The sequence below is a fragment of the Alligator mississippiensis genome, chromosome 2 (genome assembly GCF_030867095.1).
Source record: "Alligator mississippiensis isolate rAllMis1 chromosome 2, rAllMis1, whole genome shotgun sequence".
In the NCBI taxonomy this organism is placed as follows: Eukaryota; Metazoa; Chordata; order Crocodylia; family Alligatoridae; genus Alligator; species Alligator mississippiensis.
In genome coordinates, this window is record NC_081825.1 from 293,291,264 (window position 1) to 293,318,993 (window position 27,730).

At 45.8% G+C, this 27,730-nt stretch overlaps 2 protein-coding genes across 8 annotated transcripts in view; one reads left to right on the forward strand and one right to left on the reverse strand.

The window, feature by feature from the left end:
* FBXO34 (F-box protein 34) overlaps positions 1–2,797 on the forward strand; it is a 49,368-nt gene extending 46,571 nt beyond the window's left edge. For all 7 annotated transcript variants that reach the window (XM_059723328.1, XM_059723326.1, XM_006273916.4 and 4 more), the window contains one exon: positions 24–2,797. In XM_059723328.1, coding sequence (XP_059579311.1) covers positions 24–2,193 — 2,170 coding nt within the window. In that variant the 3' untranslated portion in view covers positions 2,194–2,797. The remainder of the gene's footprint in view (positions 1–23) is intronic.
* Positions 2,798–7,610: 4,813 nt separating this feature from the next.
* The window catches only part of ATG14 (autophagy related 14), a 30,203-nt gene continuing 10,083 nt past the window's right edge, over positions 7,611–27,730 (reverse strand). The window contains exons 2-10 of the mRNA XM_019479924.2: positions 22,467–22,529; positions 22,268–22,310; positions 21,789–21,870; positions 16,645–16,882; positions 15,333–15,562; positions 14,543–14,660; positions 13,463–13,553; positions 13,265–13,350; positions 7,611–11,432 (exon numbers count right to left, since the gene is read on the reverse strand). Of these exons, the coding sequence (XP_019335469.2) occupies positions 11,126–11,432; positions 13,265–13,350; positions 13,463–13,553; positions 14,543–14,660; positions 15,333–15,562; positions 16,645–16,882; positions 21,789–21,870; positions 22,268–22,310; positions 22,467–22,529 (1,258 nt within the window). The 3' untranslated portion in view covers positions 7,611–11,125. The remainder of the gene's footprint in view (positions 11,433–13,264; positions 13,351–13,462; positions 13,554–14,542; positions 14,661–15,332; positions 15,563–16,644; positions 16,883–21,788; positions 21,871–22,267; positions 22,311–22,466; positions 22,530–27,730) is intronic.

The window sequence follows — 27,730 nt, forward strand, 5'->3', positions numbered from 1 at the left end:
ATAGCTTTGTTTTTGTTTTCTAGGGTTACTGGCATGCACTTAAAGCCATATCTCAAGTTACAGAAGAGAGAAAGATCTCTAGAAATAAGCCAAGACTCCCTGAGAGCCCCACACATGAACCATCAGAGGTCGCCACAAGAGAAGTATACAAACAGTTGCACCAAACTGAGCATTTTGCCGAAACCTTCCAGTGCGACACCATCTCGGAAGCTTTTGGGAATTCTTTACCCTAATACTATGTGCAATACAAGCGGGAAACCTCCAGCTGAAGGCCCGAGCCCTCGAGAGAAAAAGAGCGCCCTGTCTGCAACCATCCATCAGGGGGATGAAGGAGAGGGACCACTGGATGTTTGGGCTGTGGTGAAGCCTGGGAATACCAAGGAGAAAATTGCTTTCTTTGCAGCCCAGCAATGTAGCAATAATCGGTTAGGCTCAATGAAAATTAAAAGCACCTGGGATATTGATGGCAGAGCAGCCAAACGGAGGAAAAAATCAATCGACCTTAAGAAAGCAAAGATTCAGTTGGAAAGGATGAGAGAGGCTAACACCAGGTGCCCTCAGCCTGAGCCTTTTGCATGTGGCATTGAGCATTGTTCTGTGCATTACGTGAATGAGAACGGTGATGGGATAGTTCCAGGTCGATCTCTATCTGTAATAGAGATGGTGGCTTTTCTGGAACAAAGGGCAAACGCTTTGCTAGTGGACTGCACCAAAAACTGCACAAACGCCACTTCAACCAGGCTGACCAGTCAACCCAAAGGTGCTCCACCTGCCTCAGACCCCTTCTCCGCTGTTGGGACCTGCGAGGAACATCCCGAGAGGGATGCTTGTGGGACCGGCGAGCAGCAGAATGAGCCCGTGCGGGTGCTGGACATGGTCGCGAAGCTGGAATCGGAGTGCCTGAGACGCCAGAGCGAGCGCGAAGCGGGGAGTCTGTCTAGAAACAACAGTTTCCGGAGGAATGTGGGGCGGGTGTTACTGGCAACCGGCACGCCGGCCGAGAGTGAAACAGTGAAGGCATCTTCCGAAGCCCTTGATCAAGAGGTAAGTTTAGAGGATCCTGTGACGGCAGAGGATTTTGGGCAGAGAACAAAGTGTGGCCCTTTGGTTGACAGTGAATTATGGGAAGTCGCTGCTTCTGAACCACAGTCCTTGCCGGTGCTGGTGGATGCTCGTGTGGTGAACACGGACTTTGAGCTGGCTCAAGACCCCTCAGCAGCAGCAAGCAGCAGGTACAGCTCCGAGAGGCTGAGGGAACCTCTCATCTCTCCCCCTTCGGCACGGCCAAAAGCTGCTGGGCTGCCGCCACCTTCCTTGCAGAGCAAGAGTGTTCTCAATTGTACATCTGAGCCTGTAACAACTGCTAACCCACGTTCTCCTCCTGTGAGGAAGGAGTCCTTATGCATCAGCATATCTGCCACCAAAAGCGAGAAGGGATGCAGGAAAGACCAGCTGTTTCATTTAAGCTCTGGTGGGGAAGATTCGCTACCAGGGAGGCTCTTCTTTCCTCAGCCTGCTCAACAAACCAAGCGGGAGCATAAACAGTTGGGGGAAGGCGCGAACGAAAACCCACAAGCAGCAGCCCAGCGGGAAGATGCTTCTGAGGATGACAAAGTGTGTGTGATGAACAGCGTTTCTACAGAGCCATTTACCCTCCCAGTATCTCTCCCAGAAAGTGCTTTGCAGGTACTTGACCCTTCCTGTTTAAAAAAGCAGGTGTCTCATGACTTTCTGGAGACTAGGTTTAAAATTCAGCAACTGTTGGAGCCTCAGCAGTACATGGCCTTTCTGCCCCACCACATCATGGTCAAAATCTTTGGATTGCTTCCCACTAGGAGTCTGGTGGCCCTTAAATGTACTTGTTATTACTTCAAATTTATCATTGAATACTACAATATAAGGCCAGCAGATTCCCGCTGGGTCCGCGATCCCCGCTACAGAGAAGATCCCTGCAAGCAGTGCAAAAAGACGTATGTGAAAGGGGATGTGTCACTGTGCCGATGGCATCCTAAGCCATACTGTCAGGCTTTGCCATATGGGCCAGGGTATTGGATGTGCTGTCACAGGTCTCAGAAGGGCATCCCCGGATGCAAATTAGGTCTTCATGACAATCGTTGGGTTCCTGCCTGCCATAGCTTTAACCGCGCTATTCACAAGAAATCCAGAGGAGCAGAATCAGAAGAAGAGTATTAGTGCACATACACTTTCTTGTGAGATGTTATCCTTGGTAGGAGGAAATTCTTATGCCTTGTGCTGTTTACAGTGTATATAATTGTCGTGGTTTTTTTTCCCCACAGGGCTATGAAACTGCACATACTTAAACACGAGAGCCTTTACCTTTTAGATTTAAAGATTAGCTTTTAGCCCCATCCATGTAAATAACACTATAAAAACTAATTGTACATATAGAGTCTACAGCTGGCTGAACAACTTTAATCACTACAATGCAGCTATGATAGTGTTGCGGCTACAGTTGTGTGTGTTTTTAAGTGTCTTGTTCCAAAATCTGTATATCCTGTATAATATATGAATGTTTCTGGGAAGAAACTCTAAATAGGTAAAGATCAACTTGTTTAAAGGATCGTCAAATGATTTAACTGGACAACCTTTAAAATTTAGGCTAGAACAGATATGTCATAGTAGTGTGGCAGTGGACAAAAAGAGAGGAATATTATTGTATAGTCAGAATATAAAAAGGTTCTTGTCTACTTTACCCTAGTTGTCTGGTTTTTGGTTTGTTTTTTTTTTTCCTTTTTTTTTTTTTTTTTCTTTCTTTTAATAAAATGTGCATTCTGGATCTGCCTTATCTGACTTCCTCTCCATGTGACACTGTCCTGAAATCAAGTGAGGTAAAACCTAGGGGCAGCAGCTTAAGCTGTGGTGTAGCAAACAAGAATTTCTACTTTCAGGACATGGATGGGAAGGGGCTACCGAGTCTAGCCCTTAATGCAGGTAACTAACTGCTTATCCAGAGTCTTAAAACATGCCCACTCCACACCGGTACTTCAAGAGCAGAAAACCAGGGCAAAATCTGAGGAGATGAGACTTCATTTCTCTGCTACACAGTTTTAACTCTCGTGCAGAAGACTCCAGGAAGAGGACCACGTCCACCCTATGGAGGAAACCCCTGCATTTCTTTACCTGAAGAAGAATTCCTGATTTGGAGCTTGAGTTTGACGCTGGACAGGAGGGCCAGACCCTCGAGCCAGGTGCCTGTGAGGTTTTTAAGCCCTAGTAGAAACTCCAGACCCTGCCAATCAATTTTCAGTCTTTGCTATAAGAATTTGACTTTTGCATTTAAAAATAAATAGCAAATAACTCTTATGAAATTGCCTGTCATGGGCATCAGGGGAACATTTCAGCTTGTGCTCTTCTCCTGTACTAATTTGCTGCTTGACGCTATGGCATAAGCTTGGAGCACCAGCTGCAGGTCTCAAAGGAAACTTTTAGGCCGTGTCTATAGCAAAGTTTGGATTGGATTTTAAAAGGGGGGGGAGGGGTACTACTAAGCTCCCAAATTTAACTCTTGCTTTAGTCCTCAACTGTGGCTTGGTTCTAGGTGGCAGCTGGCTACTCATGTACTTCTGTTTAAATCAGTGAGATGACTGCTGTCTATTGGACTAGGCCTGGTAGAATAAATGCCGAGTAAGCCAGATTGTGGGACTGGCCTCACTAGCTCTTTTGCTTGTGTGAAGTTCAGCTAGGTGCCCCTATGGGTACAGTTTGCTTTCAAGTGGTAAGACCCAAGCTCTGGGGGAAATTAGCCTTAACTTAAAAGAAATTCCAGGCAGTGCAAAGTCCAAGAGCAGGCATGTGGACCCTTCACAAAGGCTCTGGCCTTGGGTTCTGAGCTGTATATGCAGCTAAGTATCTCTGCAGTGTGGATACCGCCTTGTGCTTCTTATCTGCCCCTCTGCCTGACTTCTTGAACAAATTCACCTTCTTCTGTCAAAACTGAACAACCAGTGCAAAGACCTCCAGCTGCACAAGATGACTCCCTCCCAAATGGGAATAAAAACAAGACTCCTAGGAAAGCAGGGCTCAAAGGGACCCTCATATGATCATCTAGTCCAGCTCTGCTCAAGGCAGGATCATCCTCAACTATGCTGTCCCAACCAAGTGTCTGTCTAACCTGTACTTGAAAGTGTCCAAGCATGGAGAATCCACTTCTATACTTGACTATGCTCAGAGAAAGTTTCTCTTCATCTGCAGTCTAAATATCTGTGCTGCAGCTTCAGGCCATTGCTCCTAGCCCTGACTCCTGCAGCCACTGAGAAAAGCTTATCTGCATCCCATGGCAGAGCCCCAGCCAGACAGGTGGCTTGAACAAGCATTACCCAGTCTGGAAATACCAGCTGCACATGGCAGTCATTTTATTTGTAGATGCAAACATCAGTCATAAACTGTAAGAACAAGAGCTCCAAATTTTGAGGATTAGTTAGGTAAAGACAATTTTTTTTCAGGCAAGGCAGAGAGGTGAACATCCAGCTTCCAGGAAATGAAAAGATACAGACAAGGATGTGGGACCAGCCCAAGAGCATCAACACCTAATTCAGCAGGGCCAGAACAAACATTTAATGTCAAGTAAACCTGTGGAGTCTCCATCCCTGGCAATTTTCAGGAGCAGGTTAGAGAGATTCTGGGCTTGGAAGGTTTAATTGGCTCGAGCAGGGGGCTGAACTAAATGTGATCATCTGAGATCCCTTCCAGCCCTGCTTTCCTATGAGCCCAAGAGGAGCCATTAACTGTAACCCAGTGTGCTGTAGTGATGACCTACTCAGTGCAGGAGTAACAAGAAATCTAGTTTGGGCAGAGCCTCCTGTACATGCATCCCAGCCAATGCCAGAAATAAGGGAAGGCAGGAGGAGGCACATAGAGCCATGACACTGTCATGACTGGAAAGGGTGAAGCAGCAGCCTGTGCTGAAAACTGGTAGTTTTTCTCTGCAGACTTTGTAATAGTTTAGTCGTTGCACTTCACGCACTCCAGGCAAAGCAGCTCTCTCCCAGGAGACATCACAGCAGGCCAAGACCATCAACATGTAAAGCTTGGCTTCATTTGAAATCATTGCATGCTAACCATTGGCTTCAATTGGCATAGCCCTGGCCACAGTAGTAGCCAGGCTTTGGGGCAGCACTCCCTCTCGCTACTGCTGCAGTACAGAAACTTTGGGCTTTCAGGCTTGGCTGTGCAAAGACAAGTGAAGTTAAAAACCTAAAAGGGTGTGACTGAGCTGAACAAGCTGTACACAGCAGCTGCCAAAGGCAAGGGCAGGGGAAGAGCAGGCTCCCTTGATAATAGACTCCAGACTGTAACTGGGGCCCAGCCCTCCCACTCCTGAGGAACACGAGACTTTACCTAAACTACATGCTTGTTCCATGTCCTGTCCTCCAAAACCCCTGTGCTGAGAAAAGCAGTAAGGCAGCATGCAGAGACCATTTGGATTTGCTTTGTGGAAGCCACTGGCATCAAAGCCTTAGGTTTAATGCAGAGCAGGGAGAAAATGCTCTCCTGCCCCCTTTTTGTGCCCGGGGTCACTGAGATAAGATGCTCTTGCTAGGCAGCAGCAAAGCAGGGCCCAGCTGAAATAGCAGCAGCAGGCACAGAGCAGAGGAAAATATTCTGTAACTAGATAAGGGCTGTTGAGATCACTTCTGGAACAGGGTGTGCGATCCTGGCCAGCTTACTAGGACAAGGCAAGGGAGGGTGAACGAGGTGGGCTGCAGCTCCTAAGTTTGATCCAGTAGCATCCGATTCCTGAAGACTATTCAGCCACAAAAAGGAAAGAGCTCTGCCCCCTGAGCCCGAGTGGGCTTTGCAGAGCATCACTGCTCCGCTCTGAGACAAGCCATGCACAGATGAGTAAGCACCACTGCATCAGCCTTCCCCATGGTACTGTAGAGAAGATTGTGTCCATCTCTCATCTAAGTATCAGCTCTTAAAAAACAGCCTCTTGCTCCTGAAGTCACCGCCCATGGTACATAAAGGGGTAGAGCTAAGCTCCGCAGCAAAATAAATGGCAAACTCCAGCAGAGATGCACTGTTCCCTTTCCTGGTCCATGCAGGGGTCTGTGTTGAGTGCCCAGTTCAAATCTAATCCTGTCCCTCCCTCTGCATCCAGGCCTTGCTGGTTATTCCATTAAGCATCTGGGGAAAAGCCCATTTCAGACAGGAGGCTGCTCTGAAGATTCAGGGCTGACCTGGTAAAAGAGGATGACTGAAAGCAATGGCTCTCCTCCCCCCCCACCCTGCCAACAGGCTCTGGCTCAGCTGTAAAGATGGGAAGAGTGCCCATGATTTCTGATAGTCTCAAGGTTTTCTTCCAGCTGCCCTGAACCTTCTGCAGCTCCCAGAATATCCCCTGCCTCACTGCTGCAACCAAGCCTGTCCAAGCTGTCATTATGGCTCACCTCTATTACTGCAACAAACCATCTCAGTACCCCCAGTTCCATATGAGATGGGGCTGCTACAAGCTATGGTGCCCGTGACATGATCATAGCCTTCTACTGGCTCCTTGTCAGCTACTCCCTCAACCCTCCCCTTCCAACCTCTGTGCCCCCAGTTGGCCTCTCATCCTCAGTGCTAGCCCCTTGTGTGTATGTAATACTGCGTAATCCCATTAAACTGGGCTCTTTGGCCTGCCTGGCAGGAACAGGTCTGTTTCACTAAGCTGTAGAAAAATCACCTTGGTTCCTCTTCCCTGCGTACCATCTGTACTGAAACGGGGAGCTCCCTGGGGCCGGGACTGCACACACCCCACGTGGGAGGACTGGGACCAGAGATCAGGAATTCCTGGCTTAGCTCTGTGACATGGTTTCTGATGAGACATCAGCCAACAGCAATGAAAGAACCTGGCTCAGTTAAAAGAACAAAGAGAGTCTCCCTGTCACAGATCAGTGTGTTGCACTTGTGGAGGATGGAAAGAGGCCCATCTGTCCAGTCAGTCACAATCCAAAATGGGGTCAGCTGATCTTCAAAATTCATTTCCACTCCAGAAAGTTTCACACTTAAGAATCCACCATCTAAAACATGAGCTGTCTAAGACCAGGACCATTTCTTATTCTGTGCTTCTGTAGCTGCACACAGCCCTCATTTCAACTGGCACAAATAGAGTTAACTATTTGAGTTAGCTGTTGAGACAGACTGCTCATACTGCCAGGGAGCATCTACTTACAGTTACCTGATAATGGACATCAACATACATGCAGGATCCTCATGTGGCAGCATAAAAAATAATTTACCCAACAAATAATTTAGTTGACTGAAGTCAAATGCACACTAGAAACATTCACCGATACCACAACATGGTAACGTGCAAGACATTTCCGTACCTGCAAAGGCCCCAGCAGTTGCACTGGAGCCAAGTGCTTTGGTTGGTGGCACTTGCTGCAATCATCCAAATGGTAAAAGCTATCACAGGAAAAAAAAAAACCCAACCCTCTTTTTTGTCCATGTAAGAGCATCCAGCTAGGATGTCTTGCCAGTCAGCAATACCAGCAAACATTTTCTAAGGCAGATTTGGCACAATACAGAAGGTATTTTTGAATTTCCTCAACATGATTAAAATCCAAGTGCACAGGGAGAAATATTCAACACCAAAAACAACTGTAGAAAATTACTGTTAAAGATTTATTGCAGTAATACAATAAAATTTAGAAAAAAAATGTGTTTATAGTTACATCTATTTTGGAAGTTGCAGAACAAGGCCTGGCTCTTTTTTGTTTTTGTTGGTTTTTCTGTTTTGTTTTATTTTTAAAGATGACTAATGATTCTAGGGTGCGTGGCTCGAGACACTTTAAGGGTACCCAATTTTCTGAGGATGGGTTCTTAGCTCCGTCCACCCCTTCACGGTGTTCTAGATTGGGCACCCAAAAATCAAAGGTCACATTAGAAAACCACAGCCTAAATGGACAGAGCTTTATTCGTGCTACTGCAAATCATTTTGTAAACTCTCAGCTGGCCGCCTGCAAACAATATCCACAGCTCATGGACACGCTCTCCTCCCACTCACTCCGTCTGCAAAAACAATCTGTACAATGACTCCAGAAAATTGCACTCGAGTTTGGGACACACACGATTTCTCTCACAGCTACACTCGTGCAGAACATTCACACAAAAAACAAAAAAGAAAAACCCTGTAACAAAAGCATCCACTGAAAGAACAGTTTCCCATCTCATTTGAACCACTGACTGGCACCTTTGTACACTCTGGGAGTGAAATTACATGGTTGAAAAATTGCTTTAAAATATGAAAAACATGATGCTTATGGAATTCTATGGCTTGAAGTGGGGTTTTTTTGGTGAAATATCAGTTAAATTATATGTTACAAATCAAAGGACTCAGAGGGTTGGTTGGAAGTGACCTCAAGTTCATCTAGTCCAGGGGTATCCAACCTTTTTGAAAGTGGGGCCGGATCATGAACTTTTTATCACCCAGTGGGCCAGTGAGCCATATTCAAAGACCTCACAGGAAGCGGTATCACATCACCCCCCTCCCCCCCAAAACGAAAGTACAGGGTTTACTTTCGTTTCCCGTCGCAGCACCTCAGGCCTCAGAAAACAACTTGGAGGGCTGCATGGCGGGCCGTATGTTGGACAAGGCTGATCTAGTCCAGCCCCCTGCACATGCAGGATTTGCTATTCCAGGCAGATGCCTGTCCAGCCTCTTCTTGAAAACCTCCAGCGAAGGGGATCCCAGACAAGGAAGGGCTACCCCTACAGCATGCGAGATTGCCCAAAGGCCTCCCCCATTCCAGACCAGGCCCTTCTTTGCATCCAGGATCAGATGCATTCAGTCTGGCCTGGCCTGGCTTGGCCTGGCCCTAGGATTCTGGGACTTCTACTTGATTAGAATTGTTTTCATGCAAGCGCAAAGGCTGAAATGAAACCGTGATAGAAACATCTACACAGTAAGAGTCCAATGCAAAAAAAAAAAAAAAATTCAATGGAGACCAGAATGAATCTGAGGTGAGAAACTAGCGGCCCAGTATACAGTACTCAGGAGCATCAGCTGATTGCTCATAAACACCAAGGATCTGATCAGCTGCAACTAGTAAAGTGCCTCAATTTGAATAGCAGCCACATCCTGGCTTCCCCCACCCTTGGGAAGGGTTCGAGTCTGGCCCTGTCAGAGGGTCTAGGGACACTGCGCAGCCTTGATACAGACCGCATCAGACCAGGAATCTTGGCCATTCTCTTCATTGTTCCGTTTCCCCAAATGAAGTCTTGGGCTGAACAAAGCAGACATGGCTGAGGATAAAATGCCTGATCTAACAGCTTATGTTCCAATAGTGTAAATGTAAGGGTCTTTGGTTTTATAAAGAAAGCAAGCCCCTAGTCAGAGATGGGGTAGAGGAGACTTCTAACTAAGTTTTCTTACCACACCCTCACGTCCGAGGTCAAGTGGAAAGAAGGGCCATCTACGGGAGAGGAAGGGTAAGCAGGCCTTATGAATGGTGCCCCCAGTTGAAGAGCATCTTACCTACACAAAGCCATCTCATCTCTGGGGCAGACCAGCAGTGCAGGATGCCCTTTTCCAGCAATTCTCAAAACGGAGCAGTGAAGTAGTACCCATACTGGCATCCAAGGATGCCACATATCTCATTTCTATGGCTAGAGGAAAAATGCTCCCTTAACCGATTCCACCAAGACAGAAAGAGCAAGGCGAGCAAAGCCTAGACTCAGCATCGACAGAACACACAAAAGCTCCAAGTAATGCCACACATACATTCGCTCACCACAGCCTGCCACTACCCATCTGTACAAGGACGTCTCTCGTGAGGAGTCTCCGGAACAGAAGTGCTGCCGTAAGAGATTGTAGGGAAGAGTGGCAGGGAGCATCTGCTGGCAGGGGAGGGGATGTTCTTATATATTTCCCCAATAATTAAAGTGTCAACTGTATAAAATGTAAACCACCCATTTCTGAAGCCTGGCTGGGCAAAACATCCTTAAGTAAAGTAATCCAGATCTGGGAAACAGAAGGAAATGGGAGGGCACTTGTTAGTGAAAGCATCTGTCTGTATCACACCTCCTGTAGTTTTACAACACGGCCTGACCGTGTTAATAACATTTCTGCGGGGAAATTTAATCAACTTTTCTACCTTAAAAAAAAAAAAAAAAAAGGAACAGAAAAAAAGCCCACCATAAACACAAAATAAAAAGTTTAAACTCACATAGTGTGAAGAACACACAACTTCATTAAACTAGCTCGAAGTGAAACTCACTGACCTTAAAAATATGGTGCCTTTGTAAGTGATGAAGATTATTGCAACAATGTGACCCTTCTGTATGGCTGAAAGTGGCTCTAGGCAAACGGATATCCGGTATTTCTTTGGTGTATGATATGAATATATTAATAGAAAAGAGACTGGGTGCTTTGGACAGCATAGCGTGAAACTTTTGGACAACCTACTAGTGGGAAAAAAAGTATGAAATGTATCTGTTTCCTACAGGAGAACTGGGTAAATCTGCAACCAAAAGTTAAAATAAAAAGCAAGCGGTTTTGTAAATTACCATCCATGCTGGTTCTCCGTATTAAAAATATGGCAACAAAGATTAGAAACCACATTGAAATGCATAATTTTCATGTCCTGAATTAGCAAAAAAACCCCCTAAAACAAAACACCCCCCCAACCTATTCTGGGAGCCTGCATTTTTGTCGTCAGCATTGTGTTACGACCCAGGTTTCGCACGCACAAACACAACCCGGTAGCCAGTTAATCAGACGTTCATCATGTGTGGGCGTATTTGCACAACCGGAATATTTAGCAGCTCTCTCTTCCCCCCCATGCTTGGCCCTGCTCCAAGGATTGCAAATCCACTTCTTTAGGAAGTAAAAAACCAGAATCTGCTGCAGGGCTCTTCTCCATGACTCCGCAATGCAGACAGGCCCAAGGCACCAAGTGCCTTCGGAGAACAAGTCAGAAGGGCGTATGCGGCAAATTTACAAAATGTTACCGTCACAGTCATCTTGGGTAAATAAAAAGGTTCTTCTGGTTTACAAAATTAAAGTTTGACCTTTTGTTTGTTCCAGGCACTACTTAACTGAATAGGTAAAGGTTTCCTACAGCGTCAGCTGGGGGAGGGATTCCTTCCACTAGTCTGGCGAACTCGTCCTGCGTGCTCATTAACGGTGCCCAGTGTACGCCTTAAACCATGAGGTCACAGAGGCCGCAGCAGAAGAGATCATGCCACCAGCACTGCTGCTAGCGATGGGCTGGGACACCTGCGTGCTCTGACTCTGAAACATCTCAACCGGCTGTGAGGGGATATCACAGAACCGTGGGCTTGGCAGATTTTCCCAGTCGGTCCCTAGATCTGTCTCTTCGTCGCTGACATGCTCATCTCCACTCTCGTCTGTCTCACCAGCAGCACTGGGGTCCACAAACTCCATGGAGTCTTCAAGATCAGCACTGACCTCGAAAGGCCCAGATCTGCAAACAGATACAGTCCTGTTAGCCCCTCTTGGTGTGAAACGACAGAGGAAGCGTTGTTTGGTCAGACTGGGAACCAAGTCACAGCCAGGTCCAGCCGAGCCTGGTAAAAGGATACATTAGCTGTACGTGCAATACGCCCCTTTGATTACCAGCCGGCTGAGAACAATGGTCAGTGGCTACAAAAAATCCACTCTGGAAACTAAGTCAGGGCAGTCGGACTGGAATGGACTATTTCAGTTTTGATCTGCAGAGCAGGAGGAATTTCTAACAATGCTCTGCTTTTGGCAGTAGATGTTGAAGTGTTAAAAACAAGCTGTCTGAACAATCGCTCGCTGACGGCTCACAATCCGCTGCGAGAGCAGCTGGTTTTATGTTTAAAGCTGGCTTAAGCCAGGTCTACGCTCCAGATTTCCAGGCACAGCAGTGCTGGCAGAAGCCCCTAGTAGCAACAGGGGGTTATGGAAAGGGTATGAATCCCTACCACAATCCCAGGTGGACCTCGTGAGCCCATGCTTGTTAAGCAAACTGCATTTGCTTAGAAAGTTTGTCACAACTGTACTGTTCTCCTCTGCTGCCCCTGAAATTCACCCCCCTCTCACACTACAAAGACTCAGTCCCCACAGAACATCCAGCAGTATTGGAAACCTGAGAGCTGGCAGTTCTTAATTTTTGAATTATGGCAACCTGCACGTTTTCTTAACGTAGCTTGTAAGTGCAGTTTCCTGGAGAGATTTCTGGGAGCCAACTGAAAAGATAAACAAGCTCCGTTATGTGAAACCATGCTGCCTACTACACAGTTCATCAGCAGAATTAAACCCTTTAGATGCGTTATACTGACCTCTGCCCCTTGAGCACGGGGCAACTGAGAGCAGTGGTAGGCTCCCCTTTGTGGCAGGTAGGATGAGCCAAGCTCTATCCCAGATTGTGAAGGAAGCCTCTCTGGTTGTTAGATGCTTCTGGCCCTGACTCCACTAAGCCAGACCTCTTCTGCTCCTGGCCCTTTTAGCCTTTCACTATCCCACTCTCTGAGGCTCCAGGCCTCCTCGTCCCTTCCTCCCATCCTAGGGCATCCCACTCCCTACCCCCTTGGCTCCAGTCTACTCTCCATTTCTTTCCCTTGCATCTACTACTGCACTCCCACATGCCACTTCACCAGCACCCCTAGCCTCAGTCCTCATTATCCTATATTCCAACCTACAAGAGTAGCACCAAGAAGCACAGGGTTCCCTGCTCCCAGGTTCTGGCCCATTGTCACAGCCACCCTGCCCCAACCCCTGGAAAGAGCAGTTTCAGGCAACATCCAGCTCAGTCCCTATGGGTCTGTGCTGGACCAAAGGACTCGTAGACTCTGGCTTTCGTGGCTGCATTCAGACACGTCTACTGAACTGCTGCCATTTTGGTTGGTCTGACACCACTTTGCAGTCACTGGTCCTTCTTATGCCTTTCCAAGCTAAGACTCAAAACCTGAACACAGCAGGGGTACCCAGGATGTACACCAGAGCCTTCACAGAGGGAAAAATCCTCCCTCCATCACGTGGCATAAACAGCAGAGCCAATGGGGAGGGTGGACCAGACAACCTCTCTACTTCAGCCCGCAGTGAGAACAGAGCTCCACGCTGTAAGAGAGGTCCTAAAGGCAATACCCTTCACCTTCTTCCAGTGGACCCCTTATAACCACTCCAGTTTGTTGCGTCAGGACCTGACCCGACAGGTGCAGGGAAAGGACAGCGAGGATTTGCCCTTTACTGTTACTATAGCAACAATAAACCAGATTTTCTAAAATCTAAAAGAAACATTCCATCGCAAGGCAAGACACTTCCTTCTCTTACCTGCCCAGGTTTTCAGTGTCTGGACTGACCAAGTACATGAGGTTCCTGAGTGTGTGTAATGGATGCAACAGATCTAAATTTACATGCTAGAAAGGGAGGGAGAAAAGAAAAATAATAATCAGCTAGGTCTAAGAGGAGACTTGTAAGCACAGTGATTTTAAAATGTGTTTAAAGAATCGAGAGAGATATTTGCCATACCTGAGAAAAACAAAGGTAAAGGATATTAGCATTCAGCTTCTTCACTGCCCCGGTAAACTTCCGCCTGCTCAGGTTCTCTCCACAGAATTCACTGTTTAAAAAGAGCCAGATGTTCAAATTAAACAGCTATTAAAATTACTGACTCAAGACATCTGCATCTGTTCCACAACACTCTGTGCTGGCTTATCAAACTACACTGGGAGCAAACAGACCTATATAAACCATACAACCATGACTCAGAGCATTTGGGATACCGCACAGCCTCACTTTCTAAGAGCACAGCATTTCAATGCACAATAGTTTTTCTGGCCAACTTTGCTCACTTAGTTTGTGAGCAGTCTTTGTTTTCCACAGGGATGAGTAAAGTGAACAGAATTTGGTCCCATAAAGCTCCATTATGGCCAGAAAGGTATCTTAGCAGCCTAAACCTCTTGTTCTCCATACGCAGAAGCCACTGTAGCCACCGATCAGACTCTGAGGGTTGACTGAGCCCTCACCTCCTTGGAAAGATAAACTGAGTTTTGTGCAATTTGCTGTATACAGACCCTATCTGCTCTGCATATGCACTGAATGTCTAATGGCGTTTATATTGGTATCCCCCTCCCAACTACAGGGCAGCAAGCTGTATTTGCCACTGGACCTGCACTCTGCCCCAGAGAAAGTGGTGGGCATACAATACAGCCCAGACCTGCAGCTCTCTCACAATGACTACTATTTAGGCACAAGAGTAGCCTTAACAGTACTATTCAATATGTCTAAGAACTGCTAAATTAGGCCTCAATTTTGTGAAACTGAGAGGTCCTTTAGGATTCAAAGCGAATGCCCTTTTTCATTCCTAATTCACAATCACTGAATATCTCTGCTACAGAAGAGCTGCAATTCTGAGTTATGCCAATGACTCCCACCCATGATCCTTATAGCTCTGGCAGAGAAAAATCAAACGGCACAAAAATGCCTCAAAACATTACAAAATCCAGAGCGAGACAGCAGCTGAATGAATTGCTTAAAGGACAAAACTGAATTCAAGTCAGCTTTAAATCAGCCCATGGTTCAGCTTCTTACAGATTCAAAATGACTTGCCTGTTACACAATTTCTTAGGAAGGTTTACATCAAGTATAAGAGACAAGGTGTTAACCAGCTGAGTTGCATAGCACAATGCAGCACTGATGGTGTAGGCAGGGTTATTATGCTCCATATCTAAAAGAAAGATATCACCAAAATCTGGTTTTAATCATATGCAAGTAGGCCCAGTATTGAAATCTCTAAACAGTGTCATGTGCCAGTATCCAGAACTGCTGAAATCCAGTAATCAGTCTCAGATTTAGATCAAATCTCAGGAAAAACTTCCTTGCTGTAAGAAAAGCAGGACAATGGAAGTTGTGGAATCTCCTTCACAGGAGGTTTTCAAGAAAAGGCTGGATAAGCATCCACCTGGAATGGTTTAGGAATAGTGAATACTGTATCAGAGCAGCAGGGTGGACTAACTGATTCTTGAGGTCCCTTCCAGCCCTATATGGCTCCATATATCTGGCACAAGTTAGAAGGAAACAGTAATACTGGGAATAACTATTACATTTACTCTGCAGTGCGTTGTGTCAGGGCTGCAAATAATTCGCACTGTTTCTTTGCTAGAGTTTTGCACTATAAATCTGATTAGTGTCTCCCCACCAAGAGAGTGTGCCAGAAGCTTGACCTCTTTATGACTGATTTATGATTGTGTTGTAAAAAGGCTCACTTGTAGCTAGGCTATTTTTTGCAAGCAAAGCAGATGGGCAGGCCACAGGCTCAAAGTGCCTTCTGCTGGCTACGCAGCACTAAAAAGATCTACAGAAGCTGGATCACTCAGGAAGCCAATACTAAGCTTCTTACCTGGTCCTGGCGTGGTTTTCTTCTCTTCCACCCAATTGTAATATGCTGAATAGTCTCCATTATTGGGAAGGGTTATCCAAGGACCAGTGATGCTGATGCTGGTGTCTCCGTTTTGATCGTCACACACCCACCTTCCAGACAGATAAGTTGTTCTCCTGGCTTCTGCAAGCTTGCTCACAGTGCTAGAGGTCATTGCATTATCACTCTCAGAAGAAACATCTGCAGGATCTCTGTAGCACCCAGAAAGACACCACGCTGTAACAAAAGGCTTTAGAGGTCTTAAAAAATACAGGCAATGTGCATGGCAGGCAAAATACCTGAAATGGTAAACTACAAGAGTCTCTGCTACCAGGGTCAGAGTTTCTTTACATCTTTTGGTCAAAAATCTCAGAGGTTGTATTGTTCTTGTTTTTTATTTCCAAGATGCTTTACCTCATACTTACAAAATTTAGATGCTTTTGGGTATCTCCAGCCTGGGTTTAAGGTAATAAAGGAGTGTATATTTGCCAACACAGTACATATATCAAAACCCTCCTAAGATGAGGAGGGTAACTACCTGGCCAATTCTGCAAAGTCTGTGCTGGGAAGGGGGGTTCCCCCCAGTGGATACAGTTTCCAATCCAGTAGGTTACTTCAGCACCTGCTGGCCCAATTACAAAAGTCAGGAAGGTCAAGAAAAATCCAAGCCTGCCTGAGTCAATGGCCCACCAGACTAGTACAGTTAAAATGGGCCAGTTTCTGTAGCCCACAGCACACAAAGGAGCAACTGCCTAGTATCACGTCCAGCCACCTGTGACTGCCCAATCCAAATGACCAAGTGACCATTTACAGCTAGGTCAACGAGGACAGCCAGAGGAAGGCTAAATGAAGTTTGAAATCAGACTTCTAGGTTTGTAGCAAGATGTCTTAACCATTCTGCTACTATATTCCCATTTATTTCAACATACCCACCAACTTCAATGAGACTATTCTTAGGCTTAAAGATGGGCATATGCTTAAGTATCCCCCTGAGCTGGGAGTTCTATGAGGAAATGTAGGCTGTCAGACTCTGAAAACAAAAGGTGGGGCCTAGATGGATGTGCACTGAAGTGAAACATAAGCTGTTTTGAAAAAGAAAGAAATTAAACAGCCAATATAAAATTGTGTTTTAATTAAGAGTAGAACCCACTTACTCTTTATACTCCCAACTTGCCAATCACATTTGATTAGGACCAAAGAACACAGACCTAAAGTCCAGGTACAAATCTAGAGACCAGCCAATGGATATCAACTTGCATTAACTGTGCTGTTCTAGAAGATCTGCCTTCCATACCTCATACCCGTCTTCACTTCTTCAATGGGAAAAATGACGGAGGTCAGCTCCAGTATGTGAGACCGTCGAAGATCTGCCAAGTGCTCATGCTGGGTTTTCAGATCACAATTCTTTTTTTCCACCAAGTCTCCCAGCCTGCGGTTATGCCTCTGGATCTTCTCTTTCTTCTCCTGGTGCCTCTGAGCCCTGCGATTAAGCTTCTGGTTTTCATCTTTAACTCTGAGAAGCCCCTCTGTGTCTGTGAGAGCAAGTGACATTAGCTGTAGGAAACAAGCTGTGATCTACGGATAGGTCATAGAATTATTACTGTTCAGGGCAAACAAGGTATATAGCAGCCTAAGAAAAAAAAATGTTTCATTGCCATTCACCACTCACTATACTAGGGTACAACACTTCAGTCTCTTTTGAATTGTACCCTGGGCAGCCATCTCTCACTCTTTCCCCCATCCCCACCTTCCCTACCTTCTCAGGCAGTGTCATGGAGTGCAAAGCATTCTGGGAACAGAAGTCCTCTGGACTGGCAATGGAGTTTGCTGCTGAGGGGGGGAAACTTTCACCCCATTTTTTTTTTTTGCCACTGAAGCCAAGTCCAGAGGGTAAAAAAATGCTGAATTCAATGACAATGCTGAATCCAAGGACTGCTGCTGGTCTACAAAACTACAATTCCCAGAATGCCTTGCACTCTGGGAAATCCCAGCCCTGGATTGCACCTGGATTGCTGCTTCCTGGAGCTAGGACGTGCCAGCAGAGTGAGGCAAGGCAGCAGCAAGGTAGGCTCCAGACTAACCCAGGGGTGAGGCATTCCTTCTCCTCTCCCTGCTCCCCTTCCTTCCCACACCCATCCCCTTGGGGGGCACTGGAGGCACACCTGCTCACCCACACTGTGTTATGCTCCTAGAAGTTGGCATTGATCTTGTCTTCTGCCCACCTGGACACCGAGCGGGAATGTCAAGATTCCCTAGTTTAATTAAAGTAGACGGTATAAACATCACAACAAATGCACGTTACCACGGTGTTGGCTAAGAGGGCTCCCACTGCTGTATGCAGAACTAGTCCGGAGCACATCATTGTTTACAATGTGCCATCCACTTGGTGCCCACCTGCTTGGCTTGCTGTAGACTGTCTATGCATGTGGAGCACGGGGACCCCAGCAAAGCAGGCCATTCCCTACGGCAGCATCAACCACCACCACCACATGCAACTGCACAAACTGTAACATGCAGCTGTACTGAACTGCTGCAGCTGCCTGTGTTAAGGCTGGGTACCACATACCACGTCAGTGGAGACTTTTGAAGATTCTCTCCATCTTTGAAAAGTGCAAGAAGATGCTGTACTCAGTTAAATGTCTCAAAAATTCCTTTTCCTAACTTAGTTTGAACAAGAACGTCCAGTTGCCAGGCACTCAGTCACACTTCTTACAGTTTTTATCAGAAATAATATTGATCAGGTTTCTAATAATCAATCAGATTATTCACTTTCCAGCAATTTAAACAAGTACAGAGACATTCCCTAATCTCCTGGGGAATGTTGTCTCAGTGCAGGACAGCAGTTCAGGGCCAAGTCCTGATATCGTTATTAATCTGCGAATCACAGAGGACTCTAGAGTGACAGATGTCATATGGTGTTTATTACAGTAAGGAGTTGCTTCATTATTTAAAATAAACTCTACATCTGTGTGTTAAACATACCAACAAAATAGCTAAACAGCTTATTAAAATGGTCAAGCTAAGGGAAATGAGATCATAAACATGCACAGCGTATAACTTGCTGGAATAATGGAATTAATCCTTACTTGCATATCCAATTTATTGGGCCTATAATGCAGGAAAAATGAAGAGTTGGCTGCCTGAGCTCTGACAAGTGAAAATGATGCAACATTTTCCCCAGGTTACTTTATAGTCCCAAGAAGCCCAGGTGAAAAAATAATGCATTTTCTTCAGCTTTAGAAAATAACTGATGTAAAAACTAGAAGCTGAAAAAACTGACAATATTTAAATATTTCTGATTTCTTCTAGACATTGTCACATCAGCAGCACAATTTAATAATTTGAACGAGCTCCCCCAAGTCCCCTTTTAAATAAATAAATTATAGTAATAATAAATGAGTAAAAACTGGTTTCCAGGTTTACACACATGCTGCATTTTGAACACAACTTTCTTCCAATGGTTCCAAGCTATCTTTCATCACTTTGAAACCAACAGCAACACGGGAGGAGATGTTCCAAATATAGTTTTTCTTTAGCAATTCAATCTGCTTGTAACAAAACCCCCTGACATGAGTCCAGGTGGGAAATCTTACCCCTTGCAGAGCCACGCTTACAAAAACATTAAAAACGGTCTCAAGAAGTAGTAGCACAACTAGGGAAGGGGGTGCTGGCTGTAAGGGGGCACCGGGATCCCCCCTGCCAGGAGTCTTTGCTGCAGTACTGGAAGCCCTGTACTGCCCAGCCACAGGAGCTGGGTAGCACAGCACCATGCCAAGCAGTGTGTATGGGGCGAGAGTGAGGGGGGTAAGCAGAATGGAGCCTTTACCAGAACAGGCACAGCCCTACTCCCAGTAAGTACATATGGAGGCTCATGCAGAGCAGACTGAAACAACCTAGAGTGTTTGTGAATTTCCTAGGAACGCAGGGTGGGAAGGAATCTCAAGACATTATCTATTTCACCTCTAGGCAGGATCAAGTATACTTGACTGTTCCCAAAATACATTTATCTAACCTTATTTAAAAAACCACAAGGAAGAGGCTGCCACCAGCATCCCTGGACATCTGTTCCAATGTTTCTTCACCCAAATATTTCCTTCTGATCAGCAACACCCAACAAGCGGTCTGCAAAAAACCCTACCATAAAGCTAGTGGCTGCAGGGAATTAAAAATAGAGGTTGAAAGGGAGGTGGAGGTGGGGCAGGGGAAATGCATAATATTACCCACAGTGCACTGTGTGCTCATTCCTCTTGCCCACGCATGAGAAAAACCCAAGGACCACTATCCCAGGTCCTTTATGACCTATGGCTCCAGAGTCTGTTTCTCTCATGCTGCATTTATGCATTTGATTTCTCCTTCCTAAAACTTCCCACTCAATTTTACTGACTTTTGTTCTGTTAATTTCAGACCTTCTTTCCAATTTATCCAGATCATTTCAAATTCTGATCTTGTCCTCCAGTGTGTTTGCCAATGACCCCCATTGCTTGGAGGCATCTGCACATGGCATAACTATACTCAATCTGTATATTTTTAGGGAAAGGGTTGAAAAGAACTGAACTGATGGGCAGACTCTTACAGGACCTTTTTTTGAGATGCCCACCCAGGCCAAAGACCATTTGGGGCTTTTTGAGTGTGTTTTTTCAACCAGCTATGCATCCAGTTTGTGTGTCTAGACTTCCTTCGCTTGCTTGAGAACATCACGTAGGGGTGTCAAGATCCTTGCTAGGTACATCATACGCACTCCTTCCCCTCTTCCGCTAAACTAATGACTTTGTTAAAGAGGAAGTGAGATGGGGGTGGACAACTAGCCTTAACAAACCCATGTTGGCTACCTTTCTATCATCTAATTAGCCTGTGGGTACTGGCCAACTGAATATTTTTTCCCAGAATCTTTCCAGAAATCAAGGACCAAATAGCCTTAAGTTCTGAGTCTATCTTTTCTCCCTTTAAAAAGATAGGCACAAAGGTTGGCCTTCTCTGGTCCTCAGTCTTCCATGAATTCTTCAAGATAATGACTATATTCAAGAACCTGTCAAGAATGAATTTCAGCAGGTTCAGTCAACCTCAAACCATTTATCCTATTCAAACATTCTTTAAACCACGGTTGCCCAAATGGAAACCTATGAGCCAAACGCAGCCCACAAGGGTTAATCTGAAACTCCCAGGCTCCCACCCAGCCACTGCTCCTCCTATGACTCCAGCTGCCATATGTGGATCCCCTGGGCTTCTCCTCCATCTGCCACTTCCTGTGCCTGCACCAGAGGGTGGTGCGACATGGCAGACAACAATACAACGGGGGGGGGGAGGGGGGCTGCCCACACACACGTTATAGCAGGGGGTTTGGCTGCCCATGGCTCATGCTATTATGGCCTGTAGTGTGTGACCCCTGCTGGCAAAGCCCCACCCCCACCCAGAAGTTGGACAGACCCTAATTTCACCTGGTCTCTCTCTGGTGTGCAGTCCTCTCTCTTTGCTCATGATTGTGTGCACTGACTAACTGGTCACAATTCTTTTTTTTGTGTGTGTGTGTGAAGACTGAACCAATGGTAGCATCAAAGGTTCTTCTTTAGGTAAATCTTTAGTCTTTTCTGCAGCATCTATTATTTGGTCTCCTTTTCTGTTTACAAAGCCTTTGCCTTGATGCCTACTGCATTTGTAGAGCCATGCTTGCGCCTCTATTTCTTTACTCAGACTTAATCATGTCTGTTTCCACTGGCTGCGTGACTTCTTCCTGATTTTCAAGTTATTCAGTGCAACCATATCACTATCTTACTACCTTATCTAGCTACTTTTCTTTAGCATCAGGAATTTAAACATACTGCATTTTGTATTCTGAAACGTGACATGCCAAATCTCATATCTGTGAAGTCATCACTGACTCATCAGATTCATAAATACTGACAGCTGAAGTACAGTGCACCCCTCAGGCAAAATTCCCATGAGTGTTGCTACCCAAAGAAGGATTTTGAGATGTGGCTCCAAACCAGGCAACAGGAACAAGACAGCACTCACCAATAACCACACTGAATTTACAGTAGCTAATGTGCTGTTTTATGCTCCTTACCACACTGGAATTGACAAAGAGCACCATACTGAAGGCAGCTGTCCTTAAAGATATAGCCAAAAGCCAGAATAAATTGCTAAACATTTACTGTTTAAAAAAATCCCAGAATGGTTTTAACACCCACCTACTTGAATAATATGCATCTATTGTTAATTAAAACCCAGACACAAAAATGATTAACAGAGATCAGTCACCAATTCCATTTCCTACAAAACCTCCCACATTGCCCTCTCAAATGAGATCAGACACCATGATTCAGAGGGGAGAGTTTGGAAATTCACCATTTTAAAAGCTAAATCTCAATTTTACATAGACTGACTGGATTCTTACTCTTCAAGGCAGGCACTACATGCTATTGATGCACAGCCATTACTTACTTCTTGTCATCTCATCATTCTCTTTGCAAATGGTTTGTTTCAGCTGCTCAATCCTCATCTTGCAAGACATTATTTTCCACCTCTGAAAGAGAACATGCCGTGCATCACAAAATGACTTGAATACAAACTTTACAATTAACACCAATGCCTACAGCTACAGCGCAAAAAGTACCAGCAGTATTTTTAACTGAGTCACACCCTAGGAATTTCAAATGGGTTCTTGTGCAAATAGAAAAAAAAAGTCATAAACAACCAGGAGCTTCCTGCAGCAAAGTCAGACAATGCAAAGGGCTTCTGACTAAAAACATTACCAAGAGTGGCAAATAGTGCTGGCTTGGGACAATCTGCACTTGCAGAACCAATTCAGTTTTGCTTGGATTATACTTTCAGCCACACAGTACTGTCCTCCCTACAAATTAATCTGAGAGATCAAGGAATCTTAAGAGCTGGAAAACTAGTGAAGACTTCAAACAACTCACCAGCTGATCAGTAACCTCCTTCCCTGCCATGGCCTTCAAAACACTGCAAGGGGGAAAAAAAAAAAAAAAACCACAACAGAAGATTAACCAACAATCAGGACAACCCCAAGCCAAATAAGGTATAAGAAAAAAAAAATGCTCCTTTTTTTCCCCCCCTCAAAGAATGAAAACACCAGCAAAATTAAAATGATAAACTTACTGTTTTTGGAATTCCCTCTGTTTGTTTTTAAGATGCATTAACCTCTCTCTCTTGTCTGAAAACCTGGAAGAGATTAGATCAATTGATTATTTATATTCCACACTGTACACAGTGGGGTGAAGTGACATCTTGCCATCACTCTGGAGGCAAGAGTCCCAAGTCCGGTTCTAGTCTTGAGCCAAAAGATGCCCCAAATCAACCTGCTGTAGATGGGTCCCTGGTCATTTAGGCTGGAGAACAAAGGAGAGAGAGGGATAGCATCATGTCTCGTGTGCTGTCAGATACAGAAACTACTGTGCCTTAACCATGCTACCTAAAAGCACCACTAGGCTCAAGCATAGGTGACTGATGCCGCCCGAGTTGGGAGGGCACTTGTTCCTCCAGCAGCCAATCAACCACTGCTTGGGGGGGCAGGACGGGGCAGTCCCCTGGGGCCAGTTGCACATGCCAACCCAGAAGCAACGTTCCCTCTAAGCTGGCTCTAAGAGGGAACGCTACCTGGAAGGGCCAGCAACACTTCTCCTGGCGCCCCCACTCCCCAGCCACCGCTCTCGGGGGGCGAGGGCACCAGCGCACCGACCTGCCACCCATACCCGCCACTGAAGTGGGGGATGCTGGCTTTGAGGGGGTGCACCAGCACTCTCAGAGGGTGCATGTGCACCCCCTACATGTTGCCACTGGGCTCAAGGAAACCTTTGTATCACCTCATTATATAAAGTCAAAGCATCAGAAATATTATTAAGAATCCTGAAGCTTAGCACCATCTAAGTCCCTTCCTTTTTTCTTAGCCTTTGGTTAAGTTATGGTTAAATTCACATAAATCCTTACAGGATTCAAAGATATCTTTCCCACCATAATATCAAGAGGACCCCTTTGTTGCAGAAATATCTGCTAGTTTTACCATCAAAAGGTGTCTCTGTTATCCTTAAAAATTTTGCAGCTGAGCAATAAAAATTATATTACAGATTTAAAGGAAAACTCATACATTTCAAAATTATTGGCCATTTAAGATCTAAAGAGAACCCCAAAAGTATACTGATTTTCAATGTTTTGAATTTAAAAGCACCTTTTCACAAGTCTTCAGTTTATTAAAGGAATCCATCCTGATATTAAAAAGGCTATACATTAAATGCAGATTTACACACATTATACCTTACAAAAGTTAGAAGGGGGAAAATGTTTCACAGACAATACTAATATTTTAATGGGTATTGTTTGACATACCACTGTTTGACATACCACCAAATAGTAGCTCCAAGGACAGCAGCATCATGTCAAGGAGTTTATCATAACTAGATTTTACTTCTGAAGCCCTTGATCCAACTCTTACTTACTTTAGAACAATGTTTTTCTGTCCACACCTCAGCTCTAGCAGACATTTGCACCCATCACAAAGCCGCCATACCCCTGTCAACCCAAGCTCCTCCAAAGCCTAAGGTTTAACGTTTGTGAACTTCTGAGAATTACTTGGAAGACAGTCATCATATAATTTCAGCCCTCAAGCACATGCTTGTGTCTCCATTCAGCTTCACCTGTCGGGTATAGAAAAAACACACTCAGAGTATAGTCTATGAAAAACCTAGGTAGGCAAACAATAGTCCCTTCCGACCCTGCCAACTCTGAAACCTGAGCAGATCATCAAGTCTGACCCCCTGCCATGGCAGAAAAGAGTACTGGGGTCAAACAACCCCGGCAAGGTGTTCATCTAGCCTCCTTTTGAAGACCCCTACGGTAGGAGCGAGCACCACTTCCCTTGGAAGTTGGTTCCAGATCCTAGCCGCCCTGACTGTGAAGTAGCGCCTCCTGATATCTAGCCTGAATCTACCCTCTGTAAACTTATGGCCGTTATTCCTTGTTACTCCCAGTAGTACTCAGGGGAACAGGGACTCTCCCATTGCCTGCTGGTCTCCCTTGGCCAGTTTATAGATGGCCACCAGATCCCCCCTCAGCCTTCTCTTGTGGAGACTGAACAGGTTCAGGTCCCTTAGCCTCTCCTCGTAGGGCCTGCCCTGCTGCCCCCGATCATGCGAGTGGTCCTCCTCTGGACCCTCTCCATGTTGTCCACATCCCTCCCGAAACACAGCGCCCAGAACTGGATGCAGTACTCCAATTGTGGCCTGACCAGTGTCACACAGAGGGGGAGGATCACCTCCTTGGACCTGCTCATGATGCATCTGTGGATGCACAACAAGGTGCAGGTAGCCTTCCTGACCGCATCCCCACACTGGCGGTCCATGTTCATCTTGGAGGCTATAATGACTCCAAGATCCTTTTCTGCCTCTGTGCTGATGAGAAGGGAGTTCCCCAGCCTGTAGGTATGCTGCTGGTTCTTTCTCCCTAGGTGCAGTACCCTGCATTTGTCAGTACAGGTCAGTCACATCTTACGTGGGTGTTAGGTGCTGAAGTCAGCGCATAAGGCAAAAATTTCGTAAGGCGAAAATCAGTGACTATACGCAGGGTGGGAGGGGGGCGGGCCTTGAGTTTGCATGCGGCGCCATGCTTAGAGCTGTGCAGCTGGCGGCAGTGGCGCAGCACGGGGTGGTGGTGGGGATGGCTGCGTGCTGCTCGGCCACCACCACGCTGCCACTGTCGCCCGGCGGCCGGCCGCACAGCTCCAGGAACAGCTCCATGGCAACAGCGGGAGGTTTTGGAGGCAGCGGCTGTCACTGCCATAATGGGCCTCCAGGTAAGCGGCAGCACCACATGCAAACTCAAGCCCTGCCCCCCCTCCCATCCCGTGTATAGTTGAATTCGTGCAAGTTAAATGCGCATATGATGCGAGTGACTTGTATTGAATCTCATCTTATTCTCATCCACCCACCCCTGTAATCTGGGGACTTGATGATCTGCTCAGGTCCCTTCCAACCCTACCAACTATGAAACTATTGTTTGCCTACATAGGTTGTTCATAGACTACACTCTGAGTGTGTTTTTCTACACCTGACAGGTGAAGCTGAATAGAGACACAATCATGTACTTAAGGGCTGAAATCATATGACGACTGTCTTCCAAGTAATTCTCAGTCATTTTGCAGCCTGTCCCTCCCTTCTAGCATACCCACTTCTCCCCACATCTTAGTGTCATCTGCGAATTTGAACGAGGTGCTTCTCACCCCCTCGTCCAAGTTGCTGATGAAGATGTTGAACAGTGCGGGCCCAAGGACCGAACCCTGGGGGAGCCCATTGCCCACATCCCTCCAGGTGGGAAATGACCCATCCACCACCACTCTCTGGGTGCGGCCCTCCAGCCAATTGGCGACCCATCTGACTGTGTAATAGTGCCAACAATTGTCAGAACATAGAGACAACTAAAAGGTAGTGAGTTAGTTAAATGAAGAAAAAAGGTTAATCTTTGCAGTGTTCTGGCAAGCTATGGGTACTGCACTTTTTCCCTGATGTCTGCTGGGCCCTCATATCCCTCTTACCCCAAACCTCAGTTGGACACTGTTCTGCCACTCGAAGAGCTCAACTGAAGGAAAGATCAACAGATCACTGAATTTTTTTAGCTGGAAAGTGTAAGAGTTCAGTTCTTCATCCTAAGAGACACTCTGCATTTTCCATTCCATACTCCATGTCATTTAGTTCAGGAAAAGGTTTGAAAATCCCCATCTTCAAAATTATATTTATAGACACCTTCCCTTCCATGCATTCATCCCACTGGCAACTTCAGCAACACATATATGGGAAGCTGGTGTTCATAAAGTCCTGAGGGAGTTCAGCTGCCTCTAAAGCATGTTTCTCACCTGCCCAAGCCTCTTTTCTACCTCGTCCTCTCCTGGACACATGCTTCTCTGTCATTTGGTTGCTTTCTGCTGTGGACAGGATGCCTGCCTCATCTTCCTCTCCTAGCACACGACCTGGGTGCCTCATTCCCTTCTTCCTTTGACAGTCCTCTCCTGCTGGTGGCCGACACATTCATCTTACTCATGAGTCCAGACCAAAGGATGCTTCTATTTTCTTCTGCTCCCCCTCCTTACACAGCACTGCTCCCAATAAGCAGCAACTAAGATACCACCTGCCAACATCCAGATGCCTTGAGAGAACTTCTTGCTTTCTTTAAAGGGGAGAACTTGAACACCAGCATCTGGAATCAGAGAGGAAGCCCAGATCACATGTTCAACCTGACTTTCTATGGACCAATGATGGTCACAACATTAAAAGCTCTGGTTTCCTTAGTAACTTTTTAGTAATGCAAAAAAAGTTACTACATTGCTCTGTTCTTTCCAGTATTGCAGCTAGACTTCTAAGTGGGAAGCTCCATCTAAAATTCACAGTGCTGTCCCACCACAGCTTGCTATTGCTTTAGTGGCCTTTTAATGTAAGCTGCCCTAACCATTTTGGGGGAAGGCAGCAAAGAAATCAAATCCAATCAATAAATCAACATAGGCCAGGCATTACAAGAAGCAAAGATCATTGGCAAGTCTACCCTTGACAAGTAGCTGCAAGAGGAGGCTGAGAGGTGATCTAGTGGCTGCCTACAAACTCACTGGGTGGGTCAGCAAGAAATAGGGGATACAATGTTTACCAGGGTGCCTGTCACGGTAACTAGAAATAATGGCTACAAACTGAAAGAGCAAATTCAGACTGGACATCAGAAAAAAAATTCTTTAGTGAGGGTTGCCAAAATATGGAATATGCTTCCAAGGGAGGTGGTGCTGTCCCCTTCTTTGGAGGTATTTAAGAGGAAACTAGACAGACACCTGGCTGGGGTCATCAGACCCCAGCACATTTTCCTGCCTGGGGCAGGAGGTCGGACTCCATGATCTAATGGGTCCCTTCCGACCCTAACGTCTATGAAACTCTGAAGTCTGAATGCTTATTTGCTCAATTGTGTGAAGTTGATCTGACATAATGGAACAGGGGAGGGATTTATCTGAAATCCTGAGCTTTGAGAGTTCACAGAATACAGTGTACTATGACTAGCTTTGGGTGCGGTTCATTCAGTTTTGGATGCCTAAGTATTTAACTTTATGAAGGCAGATCTCTCTTTTGGCTGCTGACTATTTAGTCAAACATCAATATTTGTTATTCTTCAAGAAGCCAACCGAGATTCCCAAGCCAGAGAAATGCAGTGCAACTGGCATTCCAGCTGTTCACAGCAGCACATTTCTCTTTTCTGAATGCTCCCACTTTACCAACTATCATGGAAAATAACACCAAGTACACTGCATGGGACTGCTGCTGATCCCAGAGAATTATACATGCCTACTGTATCTCTAGCCTTTGGTTAAAACTAAATACAGCTTTGCCCAGGGACACACTACT